The sequence below is a fragment of the Mus musculus genome, chromosome 18 (genome assembly GCF_000001635.26).
Source record: "Mus musculus strain C57BL/6J chromosome 18, GRCm38.p6 C57BL/6J".
Classification (NCBI taxonomy): domain Eukaryota; kingdom Metazoa; phylum Chordata; class Mammalia; order Rodentia; family Muridae; genus Mus; species Mus musculus.
In genome coordinates, this window is record NC_000084.6 from 67,274,651 (window position 1) to 67,291,647 (window position 16,997).

At 47.5% G+C, this 16,997-nt stretch overlaps 1 protein-coding gene across 1 annotated transcript in view; it reads left to right on the top strand.

Annotated features, from left to right (window-relative positions):
- Positions 1-14,596: 14,596 nt before the first annotated feature.
- The window catches only part of Impa2 (inositol monophosphatase 2), a 29,970-nt gene continuing 27,569 nt past the window's right edge, over positions 14,597-16,997 (top strand). Inside the window, exon 1 of the mRNA NM_053261.3 lies at positions 14,597-14,856. Within this exon, the coding sequence (NP_444491.1) occupies positions 14,755-14,856 (102 nt within the window). The 5' untranslated portion in view covers positions 14,597-14,754. The remainder of the gene's footprint in view (positions 14,857-16,997) is intronic.

The window sequence follows — 16,997 nt, forward strand, 5'->3', positions numbered from 1 at the left end:
AGGGCCAGAGTCGCTTTTCTTTATTGGTACAGACCCTGACAGCCCATGCTCTACCAATAGCCCTACATCCATGTGCATGCAGTCAGCACCCAGTGAATTCAATGGGTGTTAGAAAAAAAAAAAAGTACACAAGTAGTGATAGGAAAGTGGTGTGGGAAGATGGGATACAGGAGATAAAGGGAGGAGTGGAGAGCTGATTTGATCAGAACACATTAGATGCATGTGTGAAATTCTCCAACAATATTTTCTTTTTAAATTGAAGGAAAGAAACCAATCCCAAGAAGTAGAGTGGGCTAGTGTATCAGTAAGGCTTCAAGAGGAATGGAAATGATTATATATATATGATATATATATCATATATATCACATATAAATGTTTCAGCTGATCTGTAGTATATACTGGGATCCTGAAGAAGTTTGTTCATTCCCCTGAAGAAATGAATTCCCAGGATGAGTGAGGGCAAGCAGGCAAAGGGCGAAAGCTTCCTTCTTCCATGTTGTTTTTATAGACTGCCGCTGGGTAATATGCCCCAGATTTAAAGTGGATCTCCCCACTTTTAAAGCTCTGGAATAACGGTGGGTCTTCCCACCTCAAGAGATCTGGATTAAAGGTGGGTCTTCCTACTTCAAATGATTTAAGAAAAAAAAAAAAACCCTCACAGAGACTTGGTTTTTCATTAATTCCAGATGAAATCACGGTGACATCCAAGAGTAGCCATCACAACGAGTGAGCCGAGGGAAAACTCAAAGAAGTCCTGGGCAGTGAGCTTCCTGACCCTTTGCAGTTCCTGTGTCCCCGAGTTTGTCTGTCATAAGCTTTTCTTCTGCATGCTCTTTAGCTTGGATGTAGCCCAGATGGATAGGACTTCCAGGGCCCCTCTGTCAACTGGCTTCTTACAGGTATCAACTTTCAAGTTTTGTGTGCGGTATGCTGAGGCACATGTGTGTGTGGTGGCTTCAGAGGCTAGAAAAGGTTGTCAGGTCCTGTGGAGCAATGGGTTATGCACAGACACTCTAGTCTCCAGTTGAGCTGAGGTCTGAACCCCAGTAGAACTTGATGGGTGGTAATTCCCACCTACATGGGACAGAAAGCATTCCCTCATGTCTCCTGGACCCCTGGCTCCTGTCAAAGTTACCGGCCCTACAATCCCCACAAGAGAAGCATGTGGCTAGTAGTCACGTACACAGTGTCCCAAGCTTCTGACCTTCAGGCTAGACTCCTCCCAGTTACCTAGCAACAGCAAGATAACAATCCCACTATAAGAGGAGTTGCTTGGCCCCACCTCAATCTCTTAAACTTTTACTTTCCCTACTCTCTCTCTCTCTCTCTCTCTCTCTTCTCTCTCTCTCTCTCTTCTCTCTCTCTCTCTCTCTCTCTCTCTCTCTCTCTCTCTCTCTCTCTTTCTACCTTTTCTCTTTCCCCCTGCCTTTCTACAATAAAGCTCTAAAACCATAGTCTGTCTCTGTTTATCAAGGACCGCTGTGCTTGGGCTTTCTCCTAAATAGCCATGCCTAAGCTCCCGTCAGAAAGCCTTCCTACACTCCAGCCATGGACTGGACTAAAGACGACTCTAGCCTTCGTGAGAACCTCTCTCCCTCCGCCCTCTTCCCATATATATCCCTGGAGACCCCTATTTTGTTCTCAGCTCCTCTGCTGTTTCCAGCATGGGATGCCAGAGATTGAGAACCTGGTACGAGGCTGCCCCTTGTGCACACACCCCCCACCCCCGCCATGTGGGGTCAGTGGCTTCTCACAGCCAGATGCCCACCCAGGGCCAAGTGGAAAGCGAACGGCAGTCCTTCCGCATCGGCCTGCCCAGAACACAGGAACTCTGGCTGGACACAGGCTCTCTCCCTCTCCCCTCTTCCCATACACCCTCAGCCCCACAAGGTCCCCTGGAGCTGGAGTTACAGGTGGATGTGAGTGACTGACATGGGTGCTGGAAGCCAAACTCTAGTCCTCTTTGAGAGCACCACGCACCCTTAAGGGCTTATCCCCCTCATGTGTCAATCTTGATGCAGACATTTCTCCAGTTTCTACTCGTTTGCCACAGCCTGCCTACCCCAAAAGGATTTATATTCATGCTTATAACATAAGCACCTTTTCTTCTCTTGGGCCCCAGATATCGGGCAATTAACAAAATACAGTTGTCTCATTTAAGCAAACAATAACACCAGAGAGGACATTTTGCCCAGGATGGCATTGGGCCACCTGAGAAAATACCGATGCTTTCACTCTGCAGTCAACTGAAGGTGACTGTGGGTAGCTCCACTTTGGGATGGGAATTTTGAGACAGGTGGTAGACTACCTCTCAGCTTTGCTGACTTTGGGTCAGGAGTTCATGCCCACGGCACTCACTTCTATCCATTCACCTGCAGCTTTGTGGCCAGGTTCCTGGCGCTGGCTCACCCAAGCGGCACTCTTACAGCCTACGCTGCTGTTCTGGCTCCTTGTTAACTAAGCAGTGCCCTGTAGATGAGTGTTGCTGGCTGAAATATTAGCATTTGAAAGTTGTAAGCTACTTCTTTGTGAATCTATTCCTCTCCCATTCTCTAATCCCTTCCCTGTCCCATCAAACTGCGATCTTAAAGGTTTTAGACAACAACAAAGAAATGGAGATAATGTAGTGCACAGAAACTCAGGACTTAGACCATGGACTTCTGCCACGCATGCGCAATCCTAAGAGCTTGCCATGCGAAGGAATAGTTGGCATAGGGGGATCAGGAGCTTAGTTGCAGCTGGTGGGGTCTAATGGTTACAGTCACTCCAGGTTCCCATGTGATATGACCTACTACAGTCAATATATACCTGCACTGTGACATAAAAATTTCTCTGAGGTGTTTTTGTTTTTGCTTTTCAAGACAGGGTTTCTCTGTGTAGCCCTGGCTGTCCTGGAACTCACTCTGTAGACCAGGTTGGCCTCGAACTCAGAAATCCACCTGCCTGTGCCTCCCAAGTGCTGGGATTAAAGGCGGGCGCCACCACTGCCCTGCTCTCCAGCACTCGGGAGGCAGAGGCAGGTGGATCTCTGTGAGTTTCAGGCCTGCCTGGTCTACAAAGCTAGTCCATGAAAGCCTGTCTCAAAAAAAAAAAAAAAAAAAAAAAGAAAGAAAGAAAGAAAAGAAAAGAAAAGAAAAGAAAAGAAAAAAAGAAAAAAGAAAAAAAAAGAAAAGAAAACTCTCCAAGATGCACCTACAAATGCACACATCTGTGCATTAAAATTGATGTGCAAAAGTATTTGAAGCAGCAATGCATGTATTTGAAGCACTGCTTACCCACAGTAAGTAGAAGTAAGGAGTGTGGTGCTTACACGGTGGAGAACATTAATGAACCATAGCTATGAAAATAGTATCACTGAGTCTCACTAACTGAGTCTAAGAAGCTGAGGTTTGGTTTGGGTTTTTTTTTTTTTAATATCAGGTGTTTTTATAGTCAAGGTTCAAAAAGGAGAGAAATCACACCATATGAGCAATCATTAAGTAGACATATATTAATAAACACACTTTAGGGTTGGAGAGATGGCTCAGCGGTTAAGAGCACTGACTGCTCTTCCAGAGGTCCTGAGTTCAAATCCCAGCAACCACATGGTGGCTCACAACCATCTACAGATGCCCTCTTCTTGTGTGTCTGAAGAAAGCTACAATGTACTTGTATACTTTAAATAAATAAATAAATAAATAATACAAACTTTAAAATTAAAAAGATGTCCCTATCACACTGCCAGATGTGAAACGAAAGAAAACAGTTGGGATTACTACAACGTCATGTAAGTGTGAAGACAAGACCACTGTTTTGTTATGCTGAGGCAGGTTCTGCTAGTATTGGGAGAAAAAAATCACCAAGGAGACTCCAGCTTCTGAGGCAGGAAGAGGTGGCTCTGCAGGGCACAACAGAATGCGTTGGGTGACATGGGGAAGCTTGCCTCCCTCCTGCTTCTAGAACTGCTGTTCCCCATCACAGACACCTGGTGGCGCTGTGGGAGGGGAATGGGCTGGTGCTGGCGGAGAAAGAAGTGCGCGTGTAGCCGTAGCTTGAGCTGGCACTCCAAGGAAAACTGTAGAGCTGGCATTACTGCGGGAGATAAAGGATACCCTGGCAGAGAGAGAAGGCAGGCTGTAGCAGGAGCCGGGTGTCAGTTATAGCGTATTGGCGGTGGGCAGAGGATGTGTGATCAGAGCCTTGATAGCAGTATGGCTGGCTGCTCTGCAATCTGACCCAGCTAGAACACAGGGCTCCTCAAGTAAACACCGGAGAAAGATGGCTTCCCTCCCACTTCCCGAGGCATAGTAATGTCCAACTTCGCAGAAGGCCCCAGTGAACACAGATCTAGCTCTGCCAGGAGCCTTTCTCACAGAATTCTGGGGCTCTCTCAGACCTCCGAAGAAGCATACATACATAGCCGGGGGGCTGGACACTGATGTTCTCCGGAAATAAGTTATCTGAGGGTCAGCATCCGGGCTGGAGTTAAGTAGCCTCCCTACTCCCCATCCTTGGAAAAGAGCACCCTTGGGGTTATTGCCTGGAGGAAAACCAGAGGATGACGCAGGAGCAAGTCACCTGATTGTAAATACAGCCTCTGGTGTCTCTAGGAAAGCCCCTGGTTGGACACTGAAGAGGATCCTGGAGCGAGCGGAGCTGCAGGGCGCAGAATTTCTTGAGACCTTTGCCCTACTTGTAGTGACCTGGTTGGCAGCCTACGTGGCAGCCTGGCCATGTGGGAACCTGTCCACTCAGTTCTCACACTTGAACTTGAACACGCACTCATCACTCACCAGACGGCCCTTTCTAGAGCCCTTCGTGCTTGCACCAGGCTATTTTTAAACTGCTCCTGAAAAGCCCCAAACAAGCAGCAGGTCCCTGACTGCCGCCCACCTCCCCACAGGCCCTGAGAGGCTGCTCCTACTTGCACACAGGTTACAACGCCCTGCTCAGGACAGAAAGACTCAGCTGGTAAAGGTTTTTGTCGCCAAGTCTGATGACCAGAGTTCAACCTCCAGGCCCTACGTAATAGGCAGAATTAACACCCAAAAGTTATTCTCTGACCTACCCTCCAACATGCATTCCCGCGTTTGCGCGTGCTCACACACCACACACACAATGAATAAGGAAGTAAAATTTATTATAGCATTTTTATTAATTCTTTGACAATTTCATGCGTATATAAAAATTTTTTTTATCGTACTCACCCCTTACTTAACTATATGGAAAATTAACTCAAATCAAAGACCTAAGGCTACTAGGCTGTCAAAAGAAAATAAAACACAACATGCATTACACTGGATTCATCAATGATTCTTATGCTAGTTACAGGAAACAGAAGAAACAAGAAATTGAGCAATCTGGAAACCAGGAAGATGGCTGGGTACATGGAGGTGCTTGGAACGCAAGCCTGACAGCCAGAGCACAATCCTTGGGGCCCTCGTAAAGGTGGAGGGAAGAGTCCACAAAGCTGTCCTGTGACCTCCACACACACCCTCCCATTTCATAAGTACCATGCCATTTAGCACAGTGTTTGACAACTATTGGCGTCCAGCTGATGTCCCTTTTAGGGAAATGTAAGGGGAAATATAAGTCAGACCTTTGACCTTTTGTCATTGGCGATCCTGGTCATTGAGCCCAGGTCCTCACCTATGCTAAGCAGATTGATGCTACTACTGAGTGACACCCCCAGGTCAGCCCCAAGGCTCTGGAATGCAGTGTTGGTTACATGGGCAGTGCTGTAGGACTTACCAAAGGCATAGTCCAGTAGTTGGCAGGCTCACCAGTGATAAGAGACTTACATCACATTATAGCCCTTTGGGTACAACCTTACCAGAGTAGTCAGGAATACTGTCACCAGCCTGCATTGTGCCAACTCTCTTTCTCAGTGCTGTGCTGTCTGGTGGCCTGAGCTGCCGTATGTCACGTCTGCCTCTCTGCAGGAAGTGGTTTGGTGAATGTGTCATGAAGCCACTGAGGGTGACAGGCACCGATGGCCTTACCGCCTGCACTGGGAGAAAGGTTGTTTCATGACGGTTGGTGACATTAGAATGGTACTCTCAGATCACTGGGAAGATAAGGGACAGAATCATGACTGCATCAATTTGTTTGGGCTCCTTTACAAAAAGGGTCAGATTTTGGGGGAGGAGGGCTTAGATTAAAAAAAAAAAACAAAACAAAAAAAAAAACTGGTTGCTGGGCGAGGTGGTGCATGCCTTTAATCCCAGCACTCGGGAGGCAGAGGCGGGTGGATTTCTGAGTTCGAGGCCAGCCTGGTGTACAGAGTGAGTTCCAGGACAGCCAGAACTATACAGAGAAACCCTGACTCAAAAAACAAAAAAACTGGTCACCTCAAGTTCTGGAGGCCACCACACCTGGTTTTTGTGGTTCTGGAGGCTGAACCCTCAATTTTGTGTGTTAGGCCAATAATGGCAACTAAGTTCCTCTTCCTCCCATGATCCTCTGCTCTCTCCCTCTTACACGTTCCCAGCCCAGCACACATTTTTTAACTTTGAATGAGGACTCAAGAATTTGCTCAGGTTTAAACCCATGCCCCTCTTTGTTCACACATGTCAGGTCTTCCTCTGTACAATGTGTATAACTGTAGCAATCTTCTGGGGTTACTGAGTTACTGTGTGTATTTTCCGAGGTCCTAGGCAAGTGCACTGGAGCCTCTTGGCCTTACCCACTTTGTATTAATACCTTTCCTCTTAGTGCTTTCTGCAGTAGCTGATGCATTGGCCAGTCAGTGTTTCCTTTAGGTCCCCAGTCTCATTGCGAAGCTGTGCATGCCTTGCTGACAGTGGGACATGCTGTGTGCTGGACAGGCTGCTCTATTTATGACAGACTCATATCCACCCCATCCCCCTTCCCTACTCCCATCCCCATCTTCTGGAGGTACAGGTGGTGAGGGAGGGAAGTCCCATACTAAAACAGATTCAGGTTCCAGAAGGTTTGCTTTATTGATTTATTTAGTCTTAAAGAAATATTCTGCCTTGCATATTTCTTCATCTACATTCTATGTGGCACATAATATGATCCAAAACCATTTGGAAAATCTGTGCATTTCACAGATTCCAATTTCTGTGGGTGTGAACCCCTGGGTCTTTTGCATTCCCGGAGTTCCTGGACTATTCTAACAGACCAGTCGCAGACCTCAAAGATAGTTACTTTAGTAAAACATGGAGTCATTTTAGCTGCAAAATATACATGATATTAAAGGGGATTTAGAGCCTGGCATGGTGGTGCAGACCTTTAATCCCAACACTTTCGAGGCAGAAGCAGGCAGATCTCTGTGAGATCCAGGTCAGCTTGGTCTACAAAGTGAGTTTTAGGATAGTCAGGGCTACACAGAGAAACCCTGTCTCGAAAAACAGAAAACAGCCTGGCATGGTGGCGCACGCCTTTAATCCCAGCACTCAGGAGGCAGAGGCAGGCGGATTTCTGAGTTCGAGGCCAGCCTGGTCTACAGAGTGAGTTCCAGGTCAGCCAGGACTACACAGAGAAACCCTGTCTCGAAAAACCAAAAAAGAGAGAGAGAGAGAGAGAGAGAGAGAGAGAGAGAGAGAGAAAAGAAAAAAAGAAAACAAAACAAAAAGGCAGGGGTGGTATTCGAGTGGTTTACAGGCTGTGGTCCAGCTAGTACAACAATAACTGTCTGCCAACAGGACGGCCAAGAAAACAGTAGTTGTTCAGTCCACAGAGCTGGATGTCTCAGCTAATCTTAAGAAGTTGGCCCTAGGGGCTGGAGAGATGGCTCAGTGGTTAAGAGCACTGAGTGCTCTTCCAGAGGTCCTAAGTTCAATTCCCAGCAACCACATGGTGGCTCACAACCATCTGTGATGAGATCTGATGCCCTCTTCTGGTGTGTGTCTGAAGGCAGCTACAGTGTATTCACATACATAAAATAAATAAGTAAATCTGGAGGAGGAGGATGGGGAGGAGGAGGATGGGGAGGAGGGGGTGAGGGGGAGGAGGGAGAGGAGGGGGGAGGGGGAGGAGGAAGGCTCTAATACCAACAGAAGAATGCTTCACAGCAGAATGCTTTGCCAGCAAGAGTGAGGTCAAGCAGGCAGAAAACCAAAAGCTTCCTTCTTCCATGTCCTTTTATGTAGGCTGCCACTAGAAGGCGTGCCTCCAATTTATGAAGGATCAAGTCAAGAAACTTCCTCAGCTGGGCATGGTCAGACACCTTTGATCCTAGCACTTGGCAAACAGACACAGACAGATATCTGTGAGTTCAAGGCTAGACAGGTCTGCAAATTGAGTTCCAGGACAGCCAGGGGCTGTTTCAGAGGAAACCTTGCCTTGGAAAAAAGAGAGAGAGAGTTAGGTTTTAGTTGATTCCAAGATAAGCCATCATACCCATCATGCAGAGGGGCAGGCATTGGTATTGGTTGGAGGAAAAACTCAAAACAGAGCCATGTCATATAGTACAATGCTAACGAAGAAAATAATAAACAAACTGGCACAAATAAGAGACTGTGTGGGGAACTACATGGGAGCTCTCTGCACCTTCCTCTTCATTTTGCTGTAAACCTAGAAAGAGAAAGAAAGAAAGAAAGAAAGAAAGAAAGAAAGAAAGAAAGAAAGAAAGAAAGAAAGAAAGAAGGAAAAGGAAGGAAGGGAGGGAGGAAGGAAGGAAGGAAGGAAGGAAGGAAGGAAGGAAGGAAGGAAGGAAAAAGAAGGAAGGAAGGAAAAGGAAGGAAGGAAGGAAAGAAGGAAGGAAGGAAGGAAGGAAGGAAGGAAGGAAGGAAAAAGAAGGAAGGAAGGAAAAGGAAGGAAGGAAGGAAAGAAGGAAGGAAGGAAGAACAAAAATCCAGTGGGAAAGCGTCTTCCTTGCACACATGAGACCCTGGCTTTAGTTCCCAGCACCACAGGAAATGAAAACGTATCTGGGCTGGAGATGAAGAACCAGCCTGCCTCCATTTTAGGCTTAAAAGCCATCACATAGTAAAGGTAAACTAGGTTCATTTTTGTTTATGATGAAACCTTTGTTTCTCAAGGATAGGGCTATGCCCCAGCTGTAACCTTAACTACAAATGGTCTGTACTGCTTCCTCCAGGAGTGCCAACCATGCCTTCGTGTTTAAAAGCTAATAATCATCTTGCAACCCTTTCTTTGTTTCAGAAGGGTTGCTATGACTACTCTGTTCCGACTACCTGTTGTTATCTTGCAACCATGTCTCTGTTTCGGGGAGTCCTTAGGACTATCTGGTGATGATGTTCTGCTCCTGTGAATCTGCCTATTTTACCCATCAAATCCCCCTACCCCTGAGCTCTAGAAAAGTCTTGTCTTCCTTACCTGCAATACTGACCTCCCAAACCCAGGAGGAAGGGAGGAGGCAACCCATGTACACTAATTTAAATTAAAAAAAAAAAAAGCTTGCTTTTAATGAATTGCTTGCTTTAATTAATTTAACGATTTAATGATAAATTGGGTCAGTGGTCTTTCTCCTCCCATCTTTGGAATAACAGGGAGAGATGTACTGATACAACCTGACACCTCCTCCAGTGAATCAGAAGGATAGATACAGGATCACCATGCAGACAGAGAAGCTGAGGGCTGAGCCTCTAACCAGGCAACTTGCCCTTACAAGAGGCAAAAAGGTATTGAACTGCAGGATAGCTCTTCTAGGAATATTTAGGTCTCGAGACTGTCTATGATACCAAGGAAGCAAGCTCCCAGCTTCCACCAATAGGATACCATGGTGAGGAAAGGGTGAAGAACAAAGCAGAAGATGCCACCCACAGAGTGTGATGGGCATCCCAGGCGCTTGCTCGAGGGGTGGCACATTAGACCAGAGTCATATAGATAGCTCTCAGCCTTCCTAGTGCTGCAGCCATTTAATTCAGTTCCCCATACTGTGGTGACTCCCAACCTTAAAACTATTCTCATTGCTACCTCCTAACTGTAATTTTGCTACTGGTATAAGTCATAATATCTGTGCTTTTCACTGAGCCTAGGTGACCCCTGTGAAAGGGTTACTCAACCCCAAAGGGGTTGCATCCCACACCTTGAGAACCTCTGCTATAAAGAACCCCGACTAATACACACATCAATCACCGATCAAGAAAAGGCCTCACAGCTTTTCCTGCAGGCCAGTCTTACGTGAGAATTTTTCAATTAAGGTTCTGTCCTTCCAGAAGACTCTAGATTATGTCAAGCTGACCAAAAAAAAAAAACAAACAAACAAAAAAAAAAACAAACTAACCAGCACACCAGGGTAGCTTGAATCTGTGTTCCTGTGTCTAGTCATTCATATTTCACCAGAATAATCTACTTTCTACTTCTTTTTTATTTTTTATTTATTTTATTTTTATTTTTTATTTTTGGTTTTTCCGAGACAGGGTTTCTCTGTAGTCTTGGCTGTCCTGGAACTCACTTTGTAGACCAGGCTGGCCTCGAACTCAGAAATCCGCCTGCCTCTGCCTCCCAAGTGCTGGGATTAAAGGCATGTGCCACCACCGCCCGGCTCTACTTCTTTTTTAAAGTTCTCACTTTCCATTAACATGTCTGAATTGTTTGAGAGCAAGCAGGTTGTTTTCATCCTATGAGGAGGAAGAGAGGCAGGAATGTCAACTTTGGGCTGGAGAGGTGGCTCAGCAGGTAAGAGCACTGACTGCTCTTCCAGAGGTCCTGAGTTCAATTCCCAGCAAACACATGGTGGCTCACAACCATCTGTAATGAGATCTGATGCCTTCTTCTGATGTGTGTGAAGACAGCTCCAGTGTACTTACGTATAATAAAAAAATAAATAAATCTTTAGGCCGGAGTGAGCGGGGCTGAAGAGAGCGAGCAACCTTCATTCCCAGCAACCACATGATGGCTCACAACCATCAGTACAGCTACAGTGGACTCACATACATAAAATACATACATACATACATACATACATACATACATACATACATACATAAATCTTTAGAGCTGGAGAGGTGGCTCAGTGGTTAAGAGCGCTGACTGCTTTTCCAGAGGTCCTGAGTTCAATTCCCAGCAACCACATGGTGGCTCACAACCATCTATAATGGGATCTGATGCCCTCTTCTGGTGTGTCTGAAGACAGCTACAGTGTACTCATATACATAAAATAAACAAATAATTCTTTATTTAAAAAAAAAAAAAAGATGGCCGGGCGTGGTGGTACACGCCTTTAATCCCAGCACTCGGGAGGCAGAGGCAGGTGGATTTCTGAGTTCGAGGCCAGCCTGGTCTACAGAGTGAGTTCCAGGACAGCCAGGGCTATACAGAGAAACCCTGTCTCAAAAAGAAAAAGAAAATAAATAAATAAATAAATAAATAAACAAAATAAAGATGAAACCAACTAAAAAAATGAATATAAAGGACAGTCCAGTTTCTTTGATTTATTTAGTCCTGGAAGATAATATCTAATTTCAATGGAACCTGTCAGAGAAGAGAGAAAAGAAACCTTTGCCTGGCATTCTGCTTCTTTGGTCTTTGTTCTGCTCCAGAAAGGACAGAAACGGGAGTCCTTGCTTGTAGCCATCCCCTGGCTTTTGGGCTCCTGCCCATGCACTTTGTATGAGGCCTTCTGGTGACCAAAGCACACGTTTTGAGGGTGTGGCCTGGGGACATCGAGGGAAGGGGAAGTTGAAAGGGTTTTCAGAGCGTGCAGCAAGCACACGTGGCTTGCTGACGTTAACATGGCTTCCAGCCTCTGGATGCTGCAACATATGAACAGGAGGCAGGCTGGGTGGGGCGCTGTCTCACGTGCCCACTGAGACTTGTCATTTAGACACGGAAGAGGCAGTGGTCTTTTTTTTTGGTTGGTTGGTTTGGTTTGGTTTTGGGGTTTTTGTTTTGTTTTATTTTTTGAGACAGGGTTTTTCTGTGTAGCCCTGGCTGTCCTGGAACTCACTTTGTAGACCAGACTGGCCTGGAACTCAGAAATCCGCCTGCCTCTGCCTCCCGAGTGCTGGGATTAAAGGTGTGCGCCACCATGCCCGGCTTTGGTTTGGTTTTTTCAAAACAAAGTTTCTCTGTGTAGCCCCAGCTGTCCTGGAACTTCCTCTGTAGACCAGGCTGGCCTCAACTCACAGAGGTCCACCTTAAAGATATGTGCCACCAATGCCTGGCCCAGAAAGGGTGTGTTATTTGTTATAAAAGGCTGATTTCAGTATTCCGTGAGTAATGGATTTATTTACTAATTTATTTAACTTTTGTAATGCCCAGGATTGAATTTAGGGCCTCAAGCATTCAAGGCTTAATAACTTAGACTTATTAAATATCAATTATATGGCACACAGCATATTAGTCTCTTGAGGCTATGTTGGTGCGTGAATGAATATCTTTTTTTTTTTTAATTTGGTGCTGAAGACAGAATCCAGCACCCCTCACAACTAAGATAAGCTATGAGTTTTTTGTTTTTTAAAGATTTCTTTATTTATTATATGTAAGTACACTGTAGCTGTCTTCAGACATACCAGAAGAGGGCATCCGATCTCATTACGGGTGGTTGTGAGCCACCATGTGGTTGCTGGGATTTGAACTCAGGACCTCTGGAAGAGCAGACAGTGCTCTTAACCACTGAGCCATCTCTCCGGCCTCTCCCCTCCCCACCTTTTTTTCTTTTGTTTTTTTTCGAGACAGGGTTTCTCTGTATAGCCCTGGCTGTCCTGGAGCTCACTTTGTAGACCAGGCTGGCCTCGAACTCAGAAATCCACCTGCCTCTGCCTCCTGAGTGCTGGGATTAAAGGCGTGCGCCACCATGCCCGGCCACAAAGACCATTCTGTATTTGAATGGAGGTAAGAAAAAAGAGAGACCTGGTTGGCCACGATCTTCATACCTGTCAAAAACACACTATTATACCGATAGAGATTTGTCAGTTAGACAAAGAAGTTATCAATATTTTCTGCAAGTAGGTTGATACCTGTAATAAAATTTTCATACCATTATTACTGAGCTTCTAGATTGAACCATAGTGTGGAGGCAGGGAGGGGAGCTAGAAAGAGCCAAAGTCAAATCTTATCATGCCTTGTTTTTAATCTCCAATGAAAATTAGCAATGCGACAACACCTACCACTTTTTAAATGTTTGTTAAGTTTTCAAATAAACCTGGGACAGGTTTCACTCACCCACCACCTACCCTAAACCTCTCCCTCCCAGGGGCTGGGCTTCTGTTTCCCCTCCCCCAGCTTCTGTTCCCTATATAACTCAGTCATTTTGGCTACGAGCACTCTTTGGTTCTTTTTGCTCCTGGCTTGCTCTTCTGGGATCCCCTTGCCCTCACCCCCACCCCCAAGTCCTGGGGCTCGCCTGTTTCAGCCAACTCCTGGCTTTCAGTCAGTTCGCCTAGTCTGGATTCTTTTAGATGTTTGGCTAGGCTCCCCCTCACTTTTACAATAAACCTCCTCAACCATACTTTAGGTTGGTCACGGCCTCATTTTTCATTCAGTTTTAAAAATCACACGTTATTTATTTCTGTACACACCTGTGTACATGGCACACCCCTGTGCACGTGGTCAGAGGACAATTTTCAGGGTGGGTTCTCTCCTCCCACCAAGGATGCCAAGGACGGAGCTCAGCTTATCGGGCTATGCAGGAAAACACCTTCGGAACCATGTTCACCGGCCTCATGGTTCGGCCTCACGGTTCGTTTGTAAAAGAGACACTCAGAGCAGCTTTAAGCGTTTTCAGTAATCCAACACCCTTATCTTAAATATTATGAAAGAAAAACAAAGATGGAGGAGAAAATGCCTTTAGCGGTCACATACTGACCTCAGCGATCCTTGTTCCCTCTTTCTGTTATAAGATGAGGTAGGTGAAGCAGAATCCTTAAAGGTGACCCTAGCTAAAACGGCTTACTGCCATCTTTAGGTTAACTTAGGAAAAAAAAAAAAACGACCCGTCAAGGTTTTTACATAAAAGTCCTCCCAGACTGAGAATTCACACTCCAGAATAATTTTATGTGGGTCAATTTCTATAAAAGCGGTGAATAGAGGGACTAGTGTAGTTAAACTCTTGAACACCCGGGGAAGTGTCTTCCTAGTATTTGCATTTTCACAATAGGCGTGGCTTAGTTTTCAAGGTTAAAAAGGTTACTCCTCGCCATACAAATTCTAATCACAGTCATAGCTAGAGCTCCAAACAAGTTTTGAGTTTAAACAGTTTACAAAACCCAGAGACGGTCCTGCGGTTTGGCTTGCAGTTCCCAACCACCTCACACCTGGGGACAAGGCAGTATGCGTGCTCGCAGGAAGAGTTCCGATACCCGCCCATCACCAGCCGCCAAGGACTGGAAGTGCCCACCTTGCGTTCCCAATAGCCACCTGGCCAGGACGGGCTGGAAAGTGAGCCTGGATTGGCGAGTGGCTGGGCAGGGCGAGCATGGAGTTGGGGAGGTGGGGCGGAGAGTGAGATGGGGGCGGGGAGAGGGCGGAGCGAGGACAGCATTGGACGCAGAGGTGGGGAGGGGCTTGGGCTAGGAAGGCAGTGGGGGTGGGACAAAGAGCGTAGGGCGGGGCCTGTTCTGGAAGGCGGGGCTAATGCTGAAGGGCGTGGTCAGGGAAAAGGAAGGCGGGGCAAGGGCTTGAATTGGGAGACGGGGGCGGGGCGGGGCTCGAGGCGCGCCTACTTGGGCTGCAGCCCCTTGCGGGCCTTCCTGCTGCAACGCGCGCTGGAGGACGCACGGCTTGGCGGGAAGGCGAGGGCACTGTGCGGAGCCTCCGGTGCTGGCGGCGGCCACGAGTGGGAGCCCGGGTCCGGCCGCAGCACGCGGAACAGAGCAGAAGGTGGCGGGGTCCGGCGAAGCCACGATGAAGCCGAGCAGCGAGGAAGAGGGAGAGTTGGTGCAGGGCGTGGGCCCCTGGGACGAGTGCTTCGAGGTGGCCGTGCAGTTGGCGCTGCGTGCGGGACAAGTGAGTGCGGTGGCAGTACCCAGCTCCTCAGAGCTCCACGGAACACCGGAGATGGGCGGCGTGGGCGTGCTGCGGGCACGTGGGCGGGAGCGGAATGAGTTGCAAGGATAGGGCCTGTGTTGTTTCTGGGCTCACCTTTCTCTGGCCCTTCACCCCCCACTCCCTACAGCGGGAGGAGGTTTGCATGGGGAGCATGGGGGTCAGCACCATGGGGAGAAGGGCACAGCCGTCCGCCAAGCATAAGGGACTCGCTGCTCATTGGGCGATGGAATGGCCAAGCGCTGGGTACTTGACCTTGGCGTTTGAGTCACCTGGAATACAAACGTCCCTGCGAGGCTAGAATACCGCAGTTTCTTTTTAAGGATCAGCTCTGCAGCCAAGTTGTGGGTGCTTCCCTGTTTCAACCCGAGGCGCGTGGAGCTCTAGCTGGGTTGCAGCTGGTTGTCCTCCTTGCATCCTGAGCCCAGACAGCCTAGGCTCACAGCCTGAGAGCGAGCGCCTCCAGGGAGTGACTGGCACAGACCCGAGTTCAGGAGGAACTCGTTAAGACTGCCGGAAGGATGGAAACCAGCGCAAAGCTGAAAAAAACCAGACCGGGTTTGAAAACTAACTGTGGCGCCTCTGTTTTTTTCTCTTTCATTTTTGTGTTCGCTCCCTAACTGTTCCCTAAAGCAGTGCCGAGTTTACAAGATTGGTGGAGTGACTGTGCAGAGGTCCCCAAGACGTCAGAGCAGGCCCGGTTTAAGTGAGGGGCTTGTTCCGTGCTGTGCTCCTTAGAACATGTGTTTGAGCTCTGCTGACTCGGGGGAGGGGAGCAGGAATTACAGTAGTGCCGTGGACAGAAAGGCTTTTATCCAAAAAGCATTATATTCAAGTGTATCTGAAAAGACTCTAAAGGGATGTCTGTATTAAAAATGTTGTCACCGTACTGGGGATGGAGCCCAGTGGTATAGTGGTAGCTAGCACGCACATCCCCAACACAGCAAAAAGCAGAAGAACAAAATACTTTGAAACTGCCCTGTGCAATATGCAGTAGAAAGGCCCTTCCCTGACAGCTGAGCTCAGGGCAGACAGTCTTCCTGGAAAGCAGAGACTCTGTAAGCTGGAACTGACAACCCTCTTTGCCATCTCTGCGTCTCAGGAGCATCCTTTTAGAGCGCTGTGTCAGGGAGGGTATGCAGGAACTTTAAGGTTCCACTACAACGGTTTGTTGTTGTTCCCCCCACCCCCCTCTGGTGACTTTAAGAAGCACATTTAGGATTTAGGCACTACTCTGTAAAAGCTGGTGAGCGAAGTTACACGTCCTGTAGCCTCTCAGATTTAAATCTTTAAAGGTATGGAGGCTTGAGTGATTTTTTTTAGTATTCAGTGACACTCATCGGAAGCTTGCAGTGCCACCAACACAGTGCCTAAGGGTCTTCTAAATTTTAACTTGAAGAGATTGTTTTTGCAATTTCCCAACAACAACAACAAAAAAAAAAAACTTCAGGAGAGAGGAGAGAAAGGCAGTCCAATAAAGATTCTGACATTAGGAGTCTGGTCAGGAAGCGCAGGACTCTAGGCTCCCTCTAGGGAATTATGCCGCTTCCTGCCTGCCTGGCATTGAGTGAGGGAAAGGCTGAGAGAGACCGAAGGCGCACAAGGTCATGGTAACCTGTGTGAAAAGAGAGAAAGATTCTTTAAACGATGATCGGTAGTAATCCAGTCCTGACTGGAGAAAACAGCCTTCAGCAAGGCAGCCCGCATGGCAGCGAGTGACCTCTCTGAGTCTCCACTTGTGCCAATGTCCCACTCGTTCTCTGGGGGCTGCACACAATTACTAGTTGAGGGTCTGGGTGCTGACTGCTAAAAGGTCAGGGAGCTCCCAAGATCTGTATACCCAGTGTCCCCAGGTCACACTATCTGCTCCTGAGTTTTCTTTGCACTGTCCTGAGAGAGCTTCCTGTTGCAGGGATGCCCCCTTGCCTTGCAATTCCCTTTACCTTCTTTTCAACCCACTGCCCCTCCATCCTCAGCCTGCCGGCGTCATCCCTGCGCTTCAGAAGTCCTGGCTGTACGTGCATGCGTGCGTGCGTGCATGCGTGCGTGCGTGCGTGCGTGCGTGCGTGCGTGCATGCGTGCGTGCGTGCATGCGTGCGTGC